The 21889-nt window shown below is 33.8% G+C and overlaps 1 protein-coding gene across 3 annotated transcripts in view; it reads right to left on the bottom strand.

Moving 5' to 3' along the window:
- LOC114328551 (sodium/potassium/calcium exchanger 3-like) overlaps nucleotides 1-19722 on the bottom strand; it is a 46364-nt gene extending 26642 nt beyond the window's left edge. For 2 of the 3 annotated variants that reach the window (XM_050651684.1, XM_028277422.1), the window contains exons 1-2: nucleotides 19568-19722; nucleotides 1116-1289 (exon numbers count right to left, since the gene is read on the bottom strand). In XM_050651684.1, coding sequence (XP_050507641.1) covers nucleotides 1116-1289; nucleotides 19568-19571 — 178 coding nt within the window. In that variant the 5' untranslated portion in view covers nucleotides 19572-19722. The remainder of the gene's footprint in view (nucleotides 1-1115; nucleotides 1290-19567) is intronic. The other variant, XM_028277424.2, reaches the window with a different exon arrangement.
- Nucleotides 19723-21889: the final 2167 nt, after the last annotated feature.

Consider the following 21889-nt stretch of genomic DNA (forward strand, 5'->3'; position numbering starts at 1 on the left):
GAGTCCTTTATTGTTCAACCTGATCATGGATGAAATAATAAAAAAGGTAAGAACTAAAACAGGAAACTAAATCGGAGAAAAACAACTTAAAATAATCTGCTATGCAGACGATGCAACACTAATCTCTCAAAGTGAAGATGATTTACAACGTATGCTGCACCAATTTAACATAACCGCCAGAAAATTTAACATGTTAATTTCCCCAAAAAAGACAAAATGCATGGTTATAACAGCAAATCCAATAAGATGTAAATCGGAGCTGGAGTGTCAGATAATAGAACAAGTGATGGAGTTTAAATAGCAAGCTAAGCATCACACTATCTAGCTACGTAAGGCTCGAAACAGACATGGAAGATCAAGTGAAGAGAGCAAACAGAGCAGCAGGTTGCCCGAATGACACAATATGGAGAAATAAAAATATCGGGAACGAAATGAAAAGCAAAATTTCCAAAACAGTCATCAGACCAATAATGGCATATGTAGGTACACGGCAGAACGTTATAGAACGTATTACCAGGCTCAAATGGAACTGGGCAGAACACGTCGCCAGGCTGAAAGATTCAAGTTGGACACGAAGAGGAAGGCCGCCTACACGATGGACAGATGATATCAGGTGGATTAGTAAAAACTGGCAACAATCAGCACAAAACCGTGAAGTGTGGAAACAATTGGGGGAGACCTATGTCCAGCAGTGGACGTGAATTGGTTGGATGATGACACGGCAGAAACACGACCAGACACAGAAACGACAAAAAGATTGCTCGAAACAGCGGAGATGAAAACCCTTAGAAAAATCGATGGTGAGACTTTATGGGATCGATCTAGAAGTACAGATATACGACGGAGTTGCAAGGTGGACAAAAACTGGGTAAGAAACAGAAGAATAGAATGAAATGACCACATAAGCCGAATGACAAAAAATACAGTAGTAAGGACAGCGAGAGACGGTTCCCCAATAGGAAGACGATAAGTTGGAAGACCACGAAAACGATAGAACGACAACTTACTAGAGGCACATTGAAAAAACAGACAGAGTCATGTCTATACATAAAGAAGAAGTGGAAGAAGAAGTGGAAGAAGAAGTGGAAGAAGAAGAACATCTTAATATAACTTACCATGACATATTCTTTCTACCGCTGGCACAAAATACTCGTCGCAAATCATGGCTAAAGCAGTAAAAAGATATATGGTAACGAATATATGAATCAGCACAGCTCCATGTTCCCGAGTTGTTTTTGAGAATAAATCTTTTGGAAATTCATTTATTGCTGGAGGGGTACAATTTCTATCTAAAAAAACGAAACCATTAAGAATTAGACATTAATTCTAATCCAATAAATAAATAAATTATTGTTTGCAACAAATACCTACCTAAACTAAATCCTAATGAACAAATTATGAAACAATAAATAAATGAACAAATGAAACTCATAAATCTAAAACTTCTAATTTGATAATTTTAACTCGCATGAGGGATCCGGTCCTGAAATTTCAGGTAGAAAAGTCGAAATACTTTGAGCTCCACAACTTTTATAGTTTTGAGAAGAAACATTGTAAATTTAAATAGTAAACCGAAATATATAGAAGCAGTGTACAGTGATCTGTTAATAGCTGTAACGTAACTACAGTTTCCAAATTTGCAGTACAGTAGACTCCCGTAAGTTCGGCCACCTCGGGACCGGACCCTAGGCCGAACTTAAAAGTGGCCGAACTAACCGATGCTTATCTAAAAAATGCCCATTTATTGTTTGTATGGATCTAGCAAAAACAAAACACCTATAAAACAATACTTACAGACCTCTAGGCCTAATAAAATTTAAAAATATTATTGCTCGTTGGTGATTTGGCTTCTTAAACACTTAAAAAAGTCAGTAATTTTTTTTCTGAATTTTCTTTTCTAATGATTTTTGATGTGCAAAGTCACACAACTTTTTAATAATCATTACAGAGCCGGCAAAAAAATCTTTACATTGCCAATAGGGATGCGCACGATATATCGATGATTTAAAAACATCGATATTCTGCTTTCGATAATCGATTTTTACATCGATTTTTTTTGTTTCGATAATATCGGCGAACATCGATATTTATGTCGATGTTTTTAGGGAGAGATTAAATATCCAGCACGCAACCGCGCTGTTGCCAGATTTACATCTTTTCTTTTAGCGGGAATTTTAAAATTTCTAATGCGAGTTGGTTTAAAATTTGACATTTGTGTTTTCGCGAATCCGAATCTTAACCTTACTTTTGTGATTATTTATTTACAAATATGTAAATAAATTCAAACAAGTATTGTATGTACCTACTGTGTTATAATTTAAAACTCTTAATTATGTTAATCTTTAAAAAAAATGAAGCTCAAAAAATACACTTGTTTACAGTGCAAATGATTTTTTAATGGAAATAGGGATTTAGGATTTCATTTGCAGGAAAAACATGGGCAACCTACCCAGTTGGTAAAATTGCAATTCAAAAACTCTTTAGGCAAGTATGGGTAACTTCCGCATTATTATTTATTTTTTAAGTATTAAGGTTGATGTTGATATCAAAAAGTTAGATTTCAAAGGTAGTTTTATGTAGGTAGATACTAGATAGAGGCCATTCCACGAACATACATCTGTTCCAGACCATCGCGACAACGAATATTTTAGTGTACAACATAAGAAGTACTAAACTAAATTGCAAATTCCATTCTTGTTTATTGGAATAATTTTTAGAGCCATAGAACAGACGTATATTTGTGGAATGGCGCATACAAGTAAGCTATGAGTAGTATAACTTCCCATGTAGTCACCTGTTATGTTTTTGTAGATTTTACTGTCTGGATGGCACAGGAAGAGACACAAAATAATATTCAGTACTGCAGTCACAGGAGTACATAGTAGAGATATAAGAAAACAGCTGTTCAACATCACCTGACACCGTTTAGTTTTTAGAAAATGAAAAGTCTTAAGGTTGAATGCGATCTGCAGTATCTTGCATTGCTACATAATGAATGTGTTTATATATGGTATTTTTTATTGAATAATCTATACAGGAACAACTAAATGAATGTATACATATATTGCAGACATTGCATTTAATTTTTTAGAGCAGCAAGTTTTTTTGTGTTTGAACAAGGTATTCAGTTTTTTTTTCTTTTAGTATATACACATTATTATCTTGCAAAATAGCAAGCTAATACAGTTCGGTATCTAGACGTTATGGAGCATTCAACAGGTTTACCTTTTTTAAGCTTTATAACCCTTTCAACAGTTTTATTCCTTAAAAACAATAACAACTGATTTTCAATGGCCATATTATTGGTATTTTAATTCCATAACCCTTCCTATAACAATAGGTGCATTGTTGGAAGTTATTACAGTAGTTCTGCTGGAAATACTTACCAAAATTGTATGTATCTGCATCATTTAGAATTTTACCCAAACACCTATTAATACTCTATCTGAATCTAACATGTATTGCAGCTCTTTCAATGTCTTGTATACATAGGATTTTTTCAGAATCAGATATTTCATTAAGATTTACTTGCCATGCCCTGTCTATGTACCAGGGACATAACAGTCTATTAGGAACAGAACCCATTACATTCAGGCATTGTAAAAAGTGTTAGTTATGTCTGATATGAAAACATTTGACTATATAATACCAGCACACTCATGTATTTTTTCAAAAAAAGTTGGTAAATAAAAGTATCTTTTGTATTTGAACATAAGAAAGCAATGGGAAATCCATACTATCATAAGTTCAATGTCATAAGAAATGAGCCCATGAGTTCCATCAATTGTGATAAGCGATTTACCAAACTTAATTAATATTTCCTTTTGCACAGCATTCATGGAAACACATAAGACAAAAATCATTATTGTTTAATTCGGGAGGATTATCAATAATTGAATCGTTTATTTCAGAAAGGGGTCAAGTCACAAGTATCCACTTTTGAGAAAATCAAGTTTACACACTGTTTACATTCAACAAACAATCACTTTATAAAATAAAAATTCTACCTAGCAACCTGGAGTATTTGTCAAAAAATGTTGTATTTTTTAAAAATGTATCTTGTTAGGTAAATTGTTTAAGAAAAAAAATTAATTTTTTGCACTCATTTTGTCAAGATTTGTCACTTGACCTCTTTCTGAAATAAACGATTCAATTAGTATGCCCTGTTGTTTGTAAAATAATATTGGACATAACCCGGTCTGTAAGCATTCACTTACCCACAAATGAACACTGGTTGCGTCATCTTTGTGCCTGCATCCATCTTTCAAATCAATGTCATAGGAGTGTTTAATGTTCGTGTTATCTTTTCTTGTAAGTAAATCAAGTCTCAATAATATTTAAAAAATGAACATTTTTGTTTTAAATTATATTGTGTATATGTAAATATTTTACTTACATTTTTGAATATGCCCATAATGTGTTTTAAAATGTTACTTGTATGTATTGTAATATTCCTGCACAACAATCAGTTTAAATATTTTTAGATATTAGTATTTGATTAGTACACGAAATGCAGAGATGTTCTCTCTTCTATCTTAAGAGCTGATTTAATCTCTACTTGTATCTGTAAAGTTTATCATTTTTCCCATAGACAATTTCAACACTTCCGGTTCCTCAGCGTCCATATCCAAACCTGTTACGATGACATAATCATATTTCTCTTCTCTTTCTCTAGGTAATCTAGTCTAGTAATTAATTCTCGAACTGTCTTGTTTGTATTAAATATCTTAATTATGTACTTATTTTATTTTTATAATGAAAATTAATAAATCAACCATATGCGGCACAGGATACAAATGTTTTCAGAAATATATTTATAAGAATTTAATTACCTCTTTTGTATACGACATATCGATACATTTTTGGCAAAGTAGCGTGACATTTTTGAAAATCATGTTTTTCCATTAAACTAACGCTATTATTGTTCAGAAGGTACTGCCAAAGTGTAGTAAGCCTATACATATATATTATGTTTAAAGTAATTCTAGGCTTACTACACTTTGGCAGTAACTTCTAAACAATAATAGTGTTAGTTTAATGGAAAAACATGTTTTTCCCCAAAAATGTCACTTACGTTACTTTGCCAAAAATGTATCGATATATAATAAGTAAAAACTATTTTTATAGCTAGGAATTACTTTATTGAACAGTCTTAAACCTGTTCATAAATTTTGTTACTATATTTTTTAACTCCGATTATAACAATAATAACTTTTTAGTTTAGATTTAGGTCAAAGTGTGTAATGTCATGTTTTATGTATTTTTTAACCCTAACATATTTGTAGGTAGCAAATCATATTTGTTATTCTTATCTTATTTTAATCATATTCATTTAAGTTTTGATTTAACGAAATAAACCTATCAATAAAAAAACTGTTTTTTAGTTGTGTACACCCAAAAACTAGCTTGATGTAATACAGATGTCAATTGAATATGACGTAAATACATGTCATAAAGATGTCTTTCTATGTTCAAAATGTCATCCTAAAGACGTCCTTTATATGTCTTACGTCACAAAATTACCACAATAAAACGTTCGTCACTAATTGCTCAATTTAATGTCATTCAAGTTAGATGTGATGTATTGATGGCAAATTGGTCATTAAACCTGACATCATATTTTGGTCATGTTTATGTCTCCTACCAATTAAGACTAAAAAAACATGTCCTTTAGACTTCACTCTGTTGCTGGTCAGTTAGAGGATTTGAAATATATGGATTACTGAATTTTAAAGAAAGATGCATTAAATATAATGAAAAAAGACAACCTATGACAATAAAACATTAATTGTTAGTCTTTGTTCTGCTCATACTTAACATAATCGTCCTATTTGAAGTCCACATACTGTGTAATAAAACTTAAAGCCACTTTGTGGGCGTTTTTGACATTTTCATAATTGTCTTTAATAGTAAAATGTATGTGTAACACAATAGATGTAAAATTATTATTATTAACACATTTACGGACACGCTTCGCCTGTAGCCACGTCTTCTTATGGAGTAAATGACTTCATATGCAGTCGTGTCTGTGAATGTGTTAAATAATTAACACAAAAAATTATTTTAATTGCTTTGGCTTTCAATATAAACCACAATAATACCACCATTAATTTTTAAGTATATTATGTAAGAAAATATAATTTGCCTAATAACTCACCTCGCCGCCAGGTAAAGTGAAGGTGCTACGTCACTGAAATGTTTTTTCATTTTTATTTATTTTGTTGCTTTAGCTAGCATATACATGATGGGAATTATTCATACAATACATATTAAAACTATTAAAACTAATACATATTAATATTCTAAATAATTATTTAATACTAAAATAAAGAAAAATGTCTATCTATACTACATTAATTGAGACAACATTTTCACTTTTCTTTTCGCAGGATCCTTGGGATTTTAAAGCTGTGTCTCTATCTTTATCTTGTTTTGTACAATAATTATTGTTTGAGAATGGCATACATACATAATAAGATGCTTCATGTTTTTGTACTCCTGTGACTGCAGTACTGAATATTATTTTGTTTCTCTTCCTGTGCCATCCACACAGTAAAATCTACAAAAACAACAGATGATTACATGGGAAGTTATCAGTATAGGAGGAATTCCTCCTATACTGTGGTTATACTACTTATAGCTTACTTTTATCTAGTATCTACCTACATAAAACTACCTTTGAGATCAACATCAACCTTAATACTTAAAAAATAAATAATAATGTGGAAGTTATTCCATACCTACCTAAAGAGTTTTTGAATTGAAATTTTACCAACTGGGTAGGTTGCCCATGTTTTTCCTGCAAATGAAATCGTAAATCCCTAAATTGCCATTAATTTGCACTGTAAACAAGTATATCTCTTTTGACCTTAATTTTTTTAAGACTAACATAATTAAGCGTTTTAAATTATAACACAGTACATACAATACTTGTTTCAATTTATTTACATAATATTTGTAAATAAATAATCACAAAAGTAAGGTTAAGATTCGGATGTCAAATTTTAAACCAATTCGCATTAGAAATTTTAAAATTCCCGCTATGTAAATCTGGCAACAGCGCGGTTGCGTGCTGGATATTTAATCTCTCCCATGTTTTTAGCGATGTTTTTGGAAAATTTTTGTACATTTTCACTGATCTTATTTTAACGTTTGATCTCATTTATAGGTAAATAGGTAACAACATAGAATCGTACATTTGTTTTATTTATATTTTACAAATACAAACACAAACATATTTAATGTTATTTGTCAAAATAAAAGATTCGACATGTAACATGTCATCTGTATTTGTACTTTATTAAAAGATCCTGTAGGTGGCTGCTGTGGTAATGGGCGATGTTTCGATATTAAAACATCGATGTTTTCAATCCGATAATTCAGTAAAATCGATGTTAGTCGTTTGATACATCATTCGATGTAAATATCGATGTTTTGACATTTTTGCGCATCCCTAATCAGGGCCTATTTTACCACTAGGCCCATGAGGCCCCTGCCTAGGGCCCGCATCATAATGGGGCCCGAAAGATCACTAAAAGAAAATTTTTATTGAAAGAACAAAATAAATTTTCAAAATTATGGAAATTTTCAACAGGAAATGATAAATCATAACAAATTAGGTTAGAGTTATTCGCAAAACTATAAACCATTCGTATCATAAAACTGCAATAAGGGTAGGTATAGATTGCCTTGTCGGCACTAATAACAATAAGCAAAATTTATACCTACACCACTCCGAAATAAGAGGTAGGGGTAGGATTAACAAGAAGTATCGTCACGTATTGTCATAAAACTTATTCAGAAATTCAGAATGCACTTTTAAATTTAATATTTTAGTTTGATGTTTTATGAAAAGATAAGGTATTGCTTGCTTGTATGTAATATTAGTTTTCAGTGCTGTGCTTTTTAGTTAGTTCAACTAATCTATTCATTAATCATTAGTCGTTTTATTAAATTTCTTTAAACACTTATTTTTCTTAACTAAGTAATCGTTTCGTTATTATCATGAGTTACAAATGTTACAATCATTTAAGTGGCAGTGAAACACGAAAACAGCAAAAATTAAGAGAACAGCATCCTAGCGTTCATTGCTCTTTTTGGTAGCCTATCCTCTCCCATTCTTATCACATGTCCGCCCATTGCAATCTTTGTATTCTAATGAAGTCTGACAGGAGTGTTTCCTTATAAAGTTGATAAAGCTCGTTGTATCGAATTGTGAAGATTCCGTTTTCCCTCACAGGTCCTATAGTATTCTCCTCAGTACTTTCCTTTCGAATGTGTCGAGTTTGTTTTTGGATGTTTCTTTCAGGACCCATACTTCACTGCCATAGCATGCTATTGGTCGAGTTAGATTTTATAGATTCTCATCTTTGTATTTCGAAAGTTAGTGACTCGAAAGTCCATGACTCGAGTCCCTTTCTGAAATAAGCTGTTTATATATGTTATAGTCTGTTGTAGTCTGTTCCTTTTGACTGAATCGTATGCCTGTTTAAAGTCTACAAACATATTGTTAACATCAATGCCGAATTCCGATGATTTGCTCCAGACCTGCTTGACTGTAAATATTTGATCCATTGTCGAGCTTCCCCGTCTGCAGCCCGTCTGATACCGTCCAATTATATTTTCTGCTAGTTTAAGCTGGTTTAAAATATACGTAAGGACTTTATAGTAATATACTGTACATAGTAGAGAAATTCCACGGCAGTTTTTGCACTTTAAACAATTAAACAATTTTTAATTATTTAAATATAAATTTTATTTATTGTTAATAAAAATTTAAATTTCGGTTGCAACTATATTTCTATTATATAATTATGGTAGGGGAGCAAAGTATGCTAAATGTGCAGTCACTCGAGCGTTATGGGGACCTATTGGGTTGTGAAGAGTAGGTCCTAAAACCAAAAAAAGTTAAGTAAAGTTTTCCATTTTAGTGGGCGCTTGCCATATTTTAATTTAATTTTCCAACAATTGTTTTTTCCGATTATAACGCCATCTATCCATAATTCGAAAAAATGTTTCGAATAAAAATTACTTATTTTTACGCAAGGAATCCAAATCTGCAATAAAAAATGGAGGCTCCTATTTAAGATTTTAAAGTAACCCCCCACCCCACCTCCGTGGGGGTCGTGTTTGATGCCACTCGATAGATTTTTCAAAAATATTAAATAAGTGTATTTTACAGTTTTTCGATCTGATGTTCATTTCGCGAAATATCAGGGGATTCGTATTTAAAATATTACATTTACCCCCCCCCTCCGTGGGAAGTCGTGTTTGGTATCATTCGATAGATTTTTAAAAAATATTGAGTACATATTTTTTAGTTTTTCGATCTGTCATGCATTTCGGGACTTTGGGACTCACCCATTTCCTTACGCCCGGCCCAAATCGTCAGATTTTTGAAATATACACTCTTTTGCAGGTACTTAATCTTAATCTGACAATTTCGAGTTCTTTTAAGCATAGATTTTTTTTTCGGGCCCCCTTAACGAACTCCCCTGTGTTAAGAGCCAATATATGGTAGAGGTACATCTGCAGGGTACCAGGTTTCTCCTTATATGATAATCTGACGCGCTCGAGTAACTGCAAAAATCCCTGCTTGGGCTCCCCTACCAAAAAATTATTATTATTATTACTATTAAATTTTTGTTAAGGGCCCGAAAATTATGTAGTGCCTCGGGCCTGATTTGAAGTAAAATAGGCTCTGTCCCTAATTGCCAAATAAATCATCAAATTTGAAGACAATTTGCATGCGTTCTCTCTGCGCTTGGAGGGGAGGGTAGGGGAGGGGGGATATCGTACTTGTGACGGCAATTATCTGTAGTTTACGGACCGCTTGGCTTATTTAGGGTATTCTGTGCGTTTGCACTGTAAACAGTTGACTTTGTGCGGGTAGTCAGTGTTAAGGCGGCTGCACAATTGACCGGGAACGGGAACGAGAACGGAAACGGGAGCGAGAACGGAAACTGAAAGCATCAGCAGATTCACAATTAAATGGTAAACAGCTGTTTTGTGTCACTGTCACTTGTGCTATTAATTATTTTTCTTCTCAAAATAAATTTTGTGGAACGATCTTTTTCTAATTTTATTAAAAGAACATGTCTGTGAACTCTAAAAATATGGATTTATTTGATGACGAGCTTTTATAATATTTTCGTTTTTTATAATTTAGGAACTAATTTACACAATATGTGTGCAATCGCAAAGGTTTGTCAGCATAAAGATAAAAATCATATCATTCAAATATTTATATTATTATTGTATCTAGTTACCATATAAGTACACGTACAATGATCTATATCAATATCATACGGATGAGGACATTTTTCCAATAAAGAAATCAGTCGTCGTTCGTCATTTATTTTAATGCAAAATGTATAAAAATTGTCAATAAAACTTGGTCACACACTTCTAATAACAAATTTTTATTGGGCATTTGACAGTATTTTTAATACTGCCTTCTGATTGGTTCCGGGAATACAACGGGAACGAGAAAGTTGAATCATGGTCAACTTTCCCGTTCCCGTTACCGGACAGCTTCTCGTTCTCGGTTATTGTGCATCTACAACATTAATTTACATAGAGCTTAACTTTTTTCCCGTTCCCGTTTCCGTTCTCGTTACCGTTCCCGGGCAATTGTGCAGCCGCCTTTAAACTTCTTCTCATTTACCGCGTAAAGTTTGAGATCGTCAAATTCTAAATTGAGCTGACAAATTAATATGGGTCGAAAGAAACTCACAACAGAGGAGAAGTTTCGTGCTTTAACATTATTGGAGAAAGGAGACTCTGTAATTACCGTAGCACGTGATATTGGTGCTTCAAGAGTGGCTATTTATCAACCGAAAAGTTCGGCTGCAACGTTTCAGTTGATAAATAGCCCCTCTTGAAGCACCAATATCACGTGCTACGGTAATTACAGAGTCTCCTTTCTCCAATAATGTTAAATCACGAACCTTCTCGTCTGTTGTGAGTTTCTTTCGACCCATATTTGTAAGTTCAATTTAGAATTTGACGATCTCAAACTTTACGCGGTAAATGAGAAGATGTTTAACACTGACTACCCGCACAAAGCCAACTGTTTACAGTGCAAACGCACAGAATAACCTAAATAAGCCAAACGGTCCGTAAACTACAGATAATTGCCGACGCAAGTACGCTATCCCCCCTCCCCTACAAGAGCATACAGAACGCATGCAAGTTGTTTTCAAATTTGGTGATTTATTTGGCAAAGATTTTTTTTGCCGGCACTGTACATCGATGGCAGTCCCTTCTTTTTGCTGTTCGACGTAGGTAGCTGTCAGTTGCAACCTGCTTTGCATTCAGCGTGGCTCATTTTATTTTCTTCTTCTTCCTCTTCATTCTCTGAAGCATCTGCGTCGTTATCCTTCTTGTTTTCTTGGCGAATGACACTCGGCGATTTCGTCGTCGTTCAAAACCTCGTTGTGTAGCTCCGTTTCAAAGTTGATCCAATCCAAAACATCTTCTTCAACAATGGGACCACAGTTCGGTAGTTGCTGAAGGTCGTGCAATAAAGCTGCATTACCATCAGGTTCGTTAACAAGAATGTTATTTGGCTCATCTGTTGATGTGTTTGCTTGGTCAATCTTATCTTTTATATTTAGCCAAAGTTTTTTCCAAGGCTTTACAAACGTCGACGGTGGTATTTCGTCGTATGCCTTGGCCGACATGTACCTACATAACATCCTTCATATTAACTGACTTCAGCACTTTTAAGAGATCTAACTTGTCATCAGCCTCCAGTTTGGAAATAACTTCAGAAAGCAGTTTTCGGCGATACTTTCTCTTGATGCACTCAATGACCTCTTGGTCCATTGGCTGTTGAAAACTGGTTACATTGGGTGGCAAGAACAGCAGTTTAATTTCTTTTTGAAGACACTGAAGACCTTCCTGGTGAGTAGGCGCGTTATCAAGCAGTAGAAGTGCTTTGATGGGCAGAGCACGCATCTGGCTGGCGCTCGCCAAGTGTGTGACTAATTCTCAGAGTTCAGAGAGCCGGCCGGACTAAGCGGAGACCGAACTAACCGAGGCCGAACTTACGGGAGTCTACTGTAGTTTGATTACAAGCATTGTTTTTATATACATACGAAGAACATTATTTATATTTCGTATTTATTAATTATTTAAAAACTAGTTTCAACTATTGGCATTATCTTGCTAATTACTAGATCGACTATTTACTTTTAAATAAACAGAGTTGGACCTACGCAAATTAAAATTATTGAAATGAAAGTTCAATTTAAATTTAAAAAAAGATAAAAGATTAAATTTGACAAAATGGCAGGTGGTACTTCTGACTACAGGGGTCCATCAATTAATCCCGATCAGCAAAACATTACTTATTCTACCATCACTAAGCAACAACCATTAACAAAATTCCCAACAAAAAACCAGGCCATAATTTTACCGGCAGTAGACGGAATGAGAACAGAAGAGTACACCATTGCAGTAGGAACTATAGTCCATCCAAAAAATGTGCTGTTCTCATCCAAAATGTCAAATGGAAGAATATGCATCTACCTTTCAAGCATACAAGTCGTAGATGATTTTCTAAGTCAAAATGGTGAAATTAAAATTGAAGAACATACAATCAAAGCACGTAAACTAATTACACCCTCTAATAGATTAGTTCTATCCCAAGTATGTCCATCTAGACCCCATAACATAATGGAGCAGTCTTTAATCAATCTTGGTTTTAAATTAATGTCTCCGATTTCGTTCCTTAGAGCTGGAATACAAGACCCGCAATACAGCCATGTACTTAGTTTTCGAAGACAAGTTTACTTTGCACCTATAGACAATTTTACTGTACCCGACTCCGTCCTAATTGATTTTGAAAATATTTCGTACCAAATTTTTCTTTCCGATAAACTAACTTGTTACAAATGCCACCAAATTGGTCACGTTTCCTCGAACTGTACCTCAAATCCCTCTTATCCACAAAATACTCAAAAGCCCCAAACGGAGGAAAATTTTCTTCCACAAATACCATCTACTAGCCCCGAACACAAAATCAAATTACACATCTCACTCGGAAGTGTCATCCCCAACTTGCTCCACTCCTACAGAAACTATACCAACAGAATACACGAAACCAAAACCAGTGCAAATTAAAAAGAAGAAAAAAATTATCAAATTAGACAAATCCACTTCAGAAACTACTAATATTGAGTCATTATTACAACCAGTCAAACAAATGTACATATGGACTAAATTACACCCAATTACTAGCATTCTTAGAAGACGTTTACGGTTCTTCCACCTCACTAGAACTGGCCCTAGAATACACACAGGATATACACGAGTTGGGACATATGCTAACTGAAATATATCCCATGTTGAACGAAAGAGCAATTAAATCTAGAATTACAATAATCAAGAAAAAACTACTTAGTAAAATAAACCAAGATTTTAGTATTCATGATGACACCTCTGAAGATACTGATGCATCACAGGAAAATACTCCTTCCAACGATAAATACAAAAAAAAAACAAAAGTTAACAAAATGGCTATTATTCAGTGGAACATTCAATTCCTACACATTTTCTGACAATTTTCATTTAATTTTTGAACAAAAACCCTTTCTTTTTGCATAATTTAGTAAAAGAATCACAGGTTTCAATTTTTCGAAAGTTATTTCCAATGAAATAAACTACCCTCCTCCTTGGACCATAAAACTCCCCAAATGTAATACAAATCTTCTATTGTATCCTAAATCTGATAATTCATCATATATAATTCTACAACGGTTTCCAGAGATTAAAGACAAGCACAAAAGATATTACCAAATATATACAGATGCGCCAAAAACTTCTGAAATGAAAACGGTAGGCGCAGCTTTCGTTGACGAAACAATTAAACATCAGTTACAGCTATCTAAGGAGTACTCCATATATTCCGCCGAATTGTATGCCATATCTAAAGCGCTCCAACATATATCAAACCAGCCCAAATTGGAAGCAGTCATTTTCACAGATTATTTAAGCGCAGTACAAGGAATATTAAGGGTTTACCCAAACCACCCAATACTACGCCAAATTAAAATTGATGTAGAAGAACTTTGCAGTAAGAATAAACGGGTAGAATTTGTTTGGATTCCATCTCATGTAGACATAATAGGTAATAAAAAAGCTGATCGGGAAGCTAAAGAAGCCTGCTATACGAATAGACCAGATAAAGAGCTCCTAGAAATTCCTCATTCCGACATTCAAAACACCATCAAAGAATTTTCAATAAGAATATGGCTCGAAAGATGGAAAAAACTTGACGACAACAAACTACAATGCATCAACCCAAATTTGTCACCAAAAGGGATTATTGGAAAAGACTGTTTTGACCAAAAGGGATTATGCCACGAAAACGACGAGATCAAGTCATACAACACCGATTGAGAATAGGACATACCAGGTTAACCCACCAGTACCTAATGAAGAAAGAACAACAAAAACTGTGCTATGTTTGTGATATTCCTCTGACAATCGAACACATTATTGTTAGTTGCCCACTCTATCACCTGAAACGACTTCAAAGTGATTTACCAAGTGATCTGAAAAGTGCTCCGAACTATAGTAAGTGTGATAAAGTGACTAAGTTTCTAAAACTAACTAAATTGTACAATCTATAATATATAATCTACTAATATAAAAATAAGCTTAAGTTCTCAATTGTAATTAGTTGTTATAAGCAAATATCTGATTTTATGTATACAACTCTTCCCCGCCAATAACCTTTCATGGTTGACGCGGTTTACTTAATAAAAAAAACTCGCATGACTTTTAATGCTAAATCTGAATCTCTCATCAGAGCATCAGAGTCTCTGTATCTCTTGTTATGGCTGAACTAATTACTGGACGGGCAGATGACTTTTAACATCATTTGATCTAACAAAATTACTGCCAATCACACATGTTAAATTATGCTTCTTTGCTAATACTCTGGCCAATGTATTCAAGAAGTAAATAAAATTCATCTTCTTAAAGTTGGCTATCACATTGGACCACATTACTCTACTGCCGCAGCTACGATGTTCTTCTGCGTTCCGTCGATTTTTGATCTTCCATTTTCTCCTGCAGAATAAGCTAAATAAGGTGGTAAGTATTTCTCATTTCTCATTATGCATCCTAGTTCTCCACCGACACACCGACGCGTTGTAAGATAATTTAACTAAATATATCATATTATATCCATCAGCCTTTAAAAATGCGTCGATAGTGCCACATCTCAAGTGAATTTATGCATTTACATGAGTTTGTGAGAGTCCACGCTTCTGCTCCGTAAAGCAAAATCGAGAGTACATAGCATATCAGATTCTCTATTCGGGTATGGATATTTAGGGAGATATTAAAGAGCACTTTATGCATCTTATTGAATGTGCTTCTTGATTTTTCGATTCAACATCTTTTTTCTCTTGAGTTTTCCCAGGTCTTTATTTAAGGAGCATCCTAAATATGTTATTCTCTCAGATATTCGGAGATCTACATTGTTGCCATTAAATTGTGTGTTGTTGACATCGTTAACATCGTTAACATAGATCTACATTGTTGCCATTAAATTGTGTGTTGTTGACATCGTTATTACTGATAGTTAGTGCTTGCGTTTTTTTTAGTTTGTCTTAAGTTCCTCTGTACTATCCGGTATAAGGACAATGGCATCCGCATACCTCAGGTTGATCACAACCTCTCCATTTATTCCAATCACATTTTCTATATTACATATTTAGTACTTTTAGGGCCTAGCACAACTTTGTTTTTTTTTAGAATTTGTGAAAAAGGGCAATATTTTCAAATATGAAAAAATAATTTTCCATAAGGTAACCTAGAGATTTAAACGGAAAAATTGGGTGCAGAAAAAACCTGTTTTTTCCGGCAAAAAACAGGAAAAAATGGAAAAATACGGAAAAATTCACATTTGTTACAATATACTAAACAAATTCTGCATCCCGTATCAAAACCGATAAATTGAGTTGACTTCGATAGATCTATATTAGCAGAAGTGCCTTTTGTCTTTAAGTAGGTATATAAAAGACACAATATTAAAAAATATTCCCCAACAAGTTAACCAGACTAGTTCTCTTATCAAAAGCTTGCTAAAATATGTATGTTGACAAACGATACGAATTTTGTTCTAAGCTGATTCACTTTGCAGCCTCTTGATGCTTGCTTTAAAGAAGAATAATTGAATGAAGACCAACTAATGGAAGCCATAGACTTCATTTCTGAAATGGCTTGTTCACTAAGGCCCGGTCTTTTTACCTCCGAATAACTAGTTATCGGGAAGTTTATTTGACATATTTACATGTAATCTGCTGGATAAACTTCCCGATAACTATTTATTCGGAGGTGAAAAGACTGGGCCTAAACCTAGATGTAGGGAAGGTAGTGGCAAATCTAGCCCAATTTAGAACAAAAACTGGATTTTTTAGTCGAAATTCTTTATGGGATAGTGCAAATATGTAGTACTAATCCCGTTATATGGTAGCAAGGTTTATGTACATCGCAGCCACTTATGCCAATTGCCTCCCGAAGTTTAAATGGACCTCCATCTTCCGCCTCTTCAGAAAGGAACTGGTCTTTACCCGGCCTCATATATACAAGTAAAAAAATATTTTTCCTTGCAATTTTTAGAATAATGGGAATAGGTATAAGAGAAAATCTGTTTCCGAACTAAGAAATTCAAAGATTTTGTTATTTTTAAACATTTATTTGTTTGAAAATGGAGTCTTTTGGGTTTCGGCATTTTGTTAAAAAAAATATGTTATCACAGAATAAAATTTATAAGTTGTTGCTATTCATTTAAATTTGGTTATAAACGAAAGACAGATCCACTTTTAAAAGAGACTGACAAAAATCATATTGTTTGTGTTATCAGTTCAGGATGGTGAAACGAAGATCGAGCCTGAATCAGATGCTTGGTCTAAAGATTCAGACTCAGACTCAGATAAAAATATACCACTGAGCAATTTGGTTAAATAATGTGCTTTCTACCTTTGAAGTTTCGGTTTTGACACTTACAATTAAAGTCTCTTAGTTTAAGTACTCTTAATCTCAATTAAAAAATATTTTCAAATTTTCCCATTTTTTCCAATTTTTTCAATGGTCTGGAAAAAACGGAAAAAACCTGTTTTTTTCCCAATTTTTCCCTTTTTTCCGATATGTTAATTCTCTAATAAGACCAATGGTAACACGTCAAAGCCAATTGAAATACAACGAGGTGTCAGACATGGTTGTGTGCTATCACCGATAATGTTAATCCTCTTCAGAATGAATCAGGATAAACAGTAAAAGAGTAAATAACATCAGCTGTGCAGATGAAACGGTTTTAATGACTGATTCGAAATTCGAAACATAGTCTTCAGATACATACTGTTAAATAGGGTTACTGAGAGTTGTGAAAAATGAGGATGAAGAAATAGTTATAAATATATCAAGGAACAAAAATTCACCCCTTCCAATATAATATGTGAACCACCAACAGCTTGAACACGTAAACCAATACAAATATCTTGGTTGCTGGTTCAACAATCAACTTGATTATAAACAAAAGTAAGAGCGAGAATAGAGGTAGCCCGACAAGGGTTTTTCAAAATGAAAAGCTTATTTTGTAACAGTAGCATTAATATCAGCTTTAGATGTTGTTCTCTGCATTGCCATGTGTGATCAATACTTTTATTACTTAGATTGCCGAACGGAGTATCAAGAATTTTCCAGACACAACCTGGTCCAATCATTGGAGACAGCAGCAAAAATAATGGGGCTACACATTAATACTAATCAAACTAAGTATATGAAGGACACTCCTCAATGTAATGTATAAACTCCTAACAAAAATTTTAACCAATAGATTGACGACAAAATTCGACGGATACCAGTCGAAAGAACAAGCTGGATTTATATATAGCGTTCATAGATTTCGAAAAGGCTTTTGACAGTGTCTAACATTGGGCAGTGAAAAGTTCTTTGATTAACAGCAGAATTGACCACAGATATACAGACCTAATAGCCAATATATATAAAGAAGCCACAACAACAATTAAAGTATACGAAGGAACACAATCAATTCAAATAAATAGAGGTGTAAGACAGAGTAACACAATATCACCGACCCTTTTCAATTAGGCTCTGGAAGATATCCTTAAAAGATTAGAATGGGAAGGAAAAGGTATAAAAATTTGTGGACAACGCTTGAACCACCTAAGGTACGCCGATGACATCGTATTGATAACCGATAAAAAAGAAGAATTAGAAAAAGACCGATAACCGATAAAAAAGAAGAAAGATAGGCCTTAATATGAATTACAGCAAGACCAAAATAATAACAAATACAGATGAGGACATCACAATGAGGATCGGACAAGATGAAATAGAACAAGTTCACGATTATATATATCTGGGTCAAATTATAACAAGGAAACCCAAACAGCAGAGATCAAAAGACGAGTTAGACTAGGAAAACTAAGCTACATCCATAAAAACAAAAGATATCCACAACATCTTAAGACCAAGGTATACAATCAATGCGTACTTCCTGTTCTCACTCACAGTTCCCAAACGTGGACGTTGACAAAAGCAAACATGGACAAGATCATAAAAACGCAAAGAGCAATGGAAAGGCAAATGTTGCACATAAGACTATTGGATAAAAAGAGAAACGAGTGGATAAGAGAAAAAAACAAAGTTAGGGATGTTAGACAAGAAGTTGCAAAGTTGAAATGGAGATTTGCCGGACACACTATAAGACAAAAAGAAGACCTCTTCTTCTTCTTCTTCTTCGCGCGACTAGGATTACTCCTGTTTGTCTGCCTCTAATTCTGTTTCAGTTGTTGTTGACTGTACATTGTCTTTCCACCTTTTCGGCGGCCTTCCAACGGGTCTTCTGCTATACGGCTTGTTGTTTTTACAGATGTTCGCTAATCTATCTGGTTCCATTCGGTTTACATGTTCGTTCCAGTTTTTCTTTCTTGTTTTTATCCACCTGAATATTTTGAATTTTGCAAAAAGAAGACCGATGGAACAAAATTCTCATAAATTGGAAGCCGTGGGAATATAAACGAAGCAGAGGAAGGCCACAAATAAGATTGGCAAATGATATCAAGAAACACGTGGGCTGTAAGTGGATAACTGAAGCGACAGACAGAGAAGAATGGAAAAGGATTGGGGAGGCCTATGTCCAAAGATGGACCGAAGAAGGCTAATTAGATAGATAGATATGATATGAAGGTGTCATGTATAGACAATAATGAAGTAACGAAACCCGAAGATCTAATGGTTGGAATATATACTTTCGAAGGAGTAAGTACCCTTTCAGACTAACACACTGGTGTCTGACACCGGTGTCCGCCACCGGTGTTCAATTGCAGCAAAGTATTAGGTACCAAATCAATAGAAAAAAATAAGAGTAGAATAAATAATAAGGTAGTGAAATATGTTACTATAATAATAGAGAGCATGAGATACACTGTATATTCGAAAACAATTATATTCTAATGGACAAAAATGTTATAGTTTTATAAAAAAAAAATAACGAATAATGTTGCTTATTAAAATAAGTACATACCCATTGTTATAAACGAAAAAAATGTACCAAAAGTGAATCTTTCACTACATTTTTAAGGATCAACTTTGTCTTTGATAAAGCATTTCAAACTCACACGCCAGTATGAAAATAGCTATCAAGAAATATTAACTAGTTTGTAAGACTATCTTAATAATTAACCCCAATTGAGGCGCATGTCAAGCGTCACGGAATCAATGCGATGAGTGTAGAGCAAATAGTATTTCTTTCAACTAAATTATTGACGGTAGCCACTAACTTTCTACGAAGCGGCATTACTAAAATATTTATAATGCTATTAGCGACTTTAAAATACCAGCATATTTTCTTATATTGCTAAGTTATAACACTATACAGTCGTTATGAACAGGCCTGGATCTACAAATTTTGCCCCACCCCCTGCAAACCACACGATGGGCCCCACATGGGCAGTTCTAGGCATTTTCTGTTGGAAACTTACTTCTAGGAAAGATCATTTTTATTAACACTGAAAATGATCTTTCAGCCGATGCAACCGAAACAGACAGCGTCAAAAATAACAGTAGTGCACTCAGTATTTGAGGACAACTATTTGAGGATAGTGTATCGAACTGATTAATCAGTAGGCAGCCATTATACATATGTACTGCTTTTATGGTTGTTATTTCAGTTTTCAACCCTTCCCGAAGAGAAATTAATTCCAATGGCAGAGAAGGGCCAATGTCATTGTCATACTTCGTTTGAAGCTTTCCTGCTCTTTGCATAATTTCATCCTTTGTCAGTTTGCCAAGCACAGTAGGAAATATGCATGAAAATTTATCAACCGTTGTGCAATCTAACCACTTACCAAGTCTAAAAGAGCATAGAACACCTTGACCTTGAAAGAGGTCTCTTCGTCATAAAATCTATGGTCCTCTGCTAATTCATTAAAATGGCTTTTCACTTTGCTCTGTAGGGTACTAGTAAAGACTGGGTTTAACTGCCATTTGGGTTTATGTCTTAACGTAGTAAAAAAAAACAATTAATAAAAAATAATAATAAAAAATATTAATAAAAAAACAAATTAAAAATATAATAAAAAAATACAAAAAAAAATAAATATTTACAACCAAAACAGTGTATTATTTAGATAATAATTGTAATATGTTAGTTGGTTATGTTTTTAGAGTTAGAAATACAGAAAAATTCCTCTGATTGAAAAAACAATTGTTTGTTTTTAAAATAACAAAAAAAACTGCCATTTTGATGGCAGTAGCTAGGAAAAATTAGTACATAGCTTCTTTTCTTATAGCTGGGTAGTCATCTCTAATGTTCTGTAAACGGTCTTTACTCGTTTTTGAGTCTGCACAGCTTTTTTCAGATCTGTTTCTTTACTTTGTGTATTTTAGAAAATCAGCAGTCATTTAACTTCCCGAAGTCTGGGCCCGGATTACGTACACTCGATACGCATCGTATCCGCCATGTTTTACCGTAGGAAGAGATTACGAAACCTCTTTCCCTACGTTGTCGATCCGAGTCAACTCGAAGGCACTGCTCGATACCGACGACCCTGTCGAGTGGCCAACTCGAACTATTTATCTCTCTCTGATAGATCTCTGATCTCCTATAACACTTTCTCTCTTGCCGGTCCAAGTATAAAAATTAAGAAAAGTGAATACATATAACGACATAACCTACTTACTTCTTACTTTGATTTCTTCAATTTAAAAATAATGTAAATCGTTAATCAAACGATATTAGACCAGGGCGCATCTGTAAAAATATTAGTACATTTGGACGTTTAGAGGTGACTCAAATTTTTTTGCAGAAATTGCTTGAAAATAAATCAAATAATAATATTTGAGTTATCCTCCCGCTCAAAAAGGTCCGGAACATGGTTTAAATAATCAAAATGTCAAAAAATTAAGGAAAAATTCGATTTTTTTCTTCGTATTTTGATTATAACCTTAAAAATATTCATTTCCGAGAAAAGTTGTACTGACATAAAAGTTGCATAATTAAATTTCCTACAATATAGAATTGGTTAAAAATTTAAAAAATAGTCACCCTTGTTGAAAAATAGCAATAATTGCGAAAAAACCATACAAAAACAAGTATTCGCATTTTACGTGTTTCAACCATTTATGCTACACTTAGAACCTTCATATTTCACTCAGAAAAATTTTATGATACAGTAAAACAATACTGTAAATTTTATTAAGATCGGTTCAATACATTTTGCAAAATGAATTTTGCAAGCCAGCTTTCGCAAAAAAAATTCATTTTTTCAAAATGTTACAGGACTGAAAATAAAGCAGATAGTAAGTTGAAATTTTTTTTGCATATAGAAGTGTACTGTACATTTTA

Source organism: Diabrotica virgifera, chromosome 5 (assembly GCF_917563875.1).
Source record: "Diabrotica virgifera virgifera chromosome 5, PGI_DIABVI_V3a".
NCBI lineage: Eukaryota > Metazoa > Arthropoda > Insecta > Coleoptera > Chrysomelidae > Diabrotica > Diabrotica virgifera.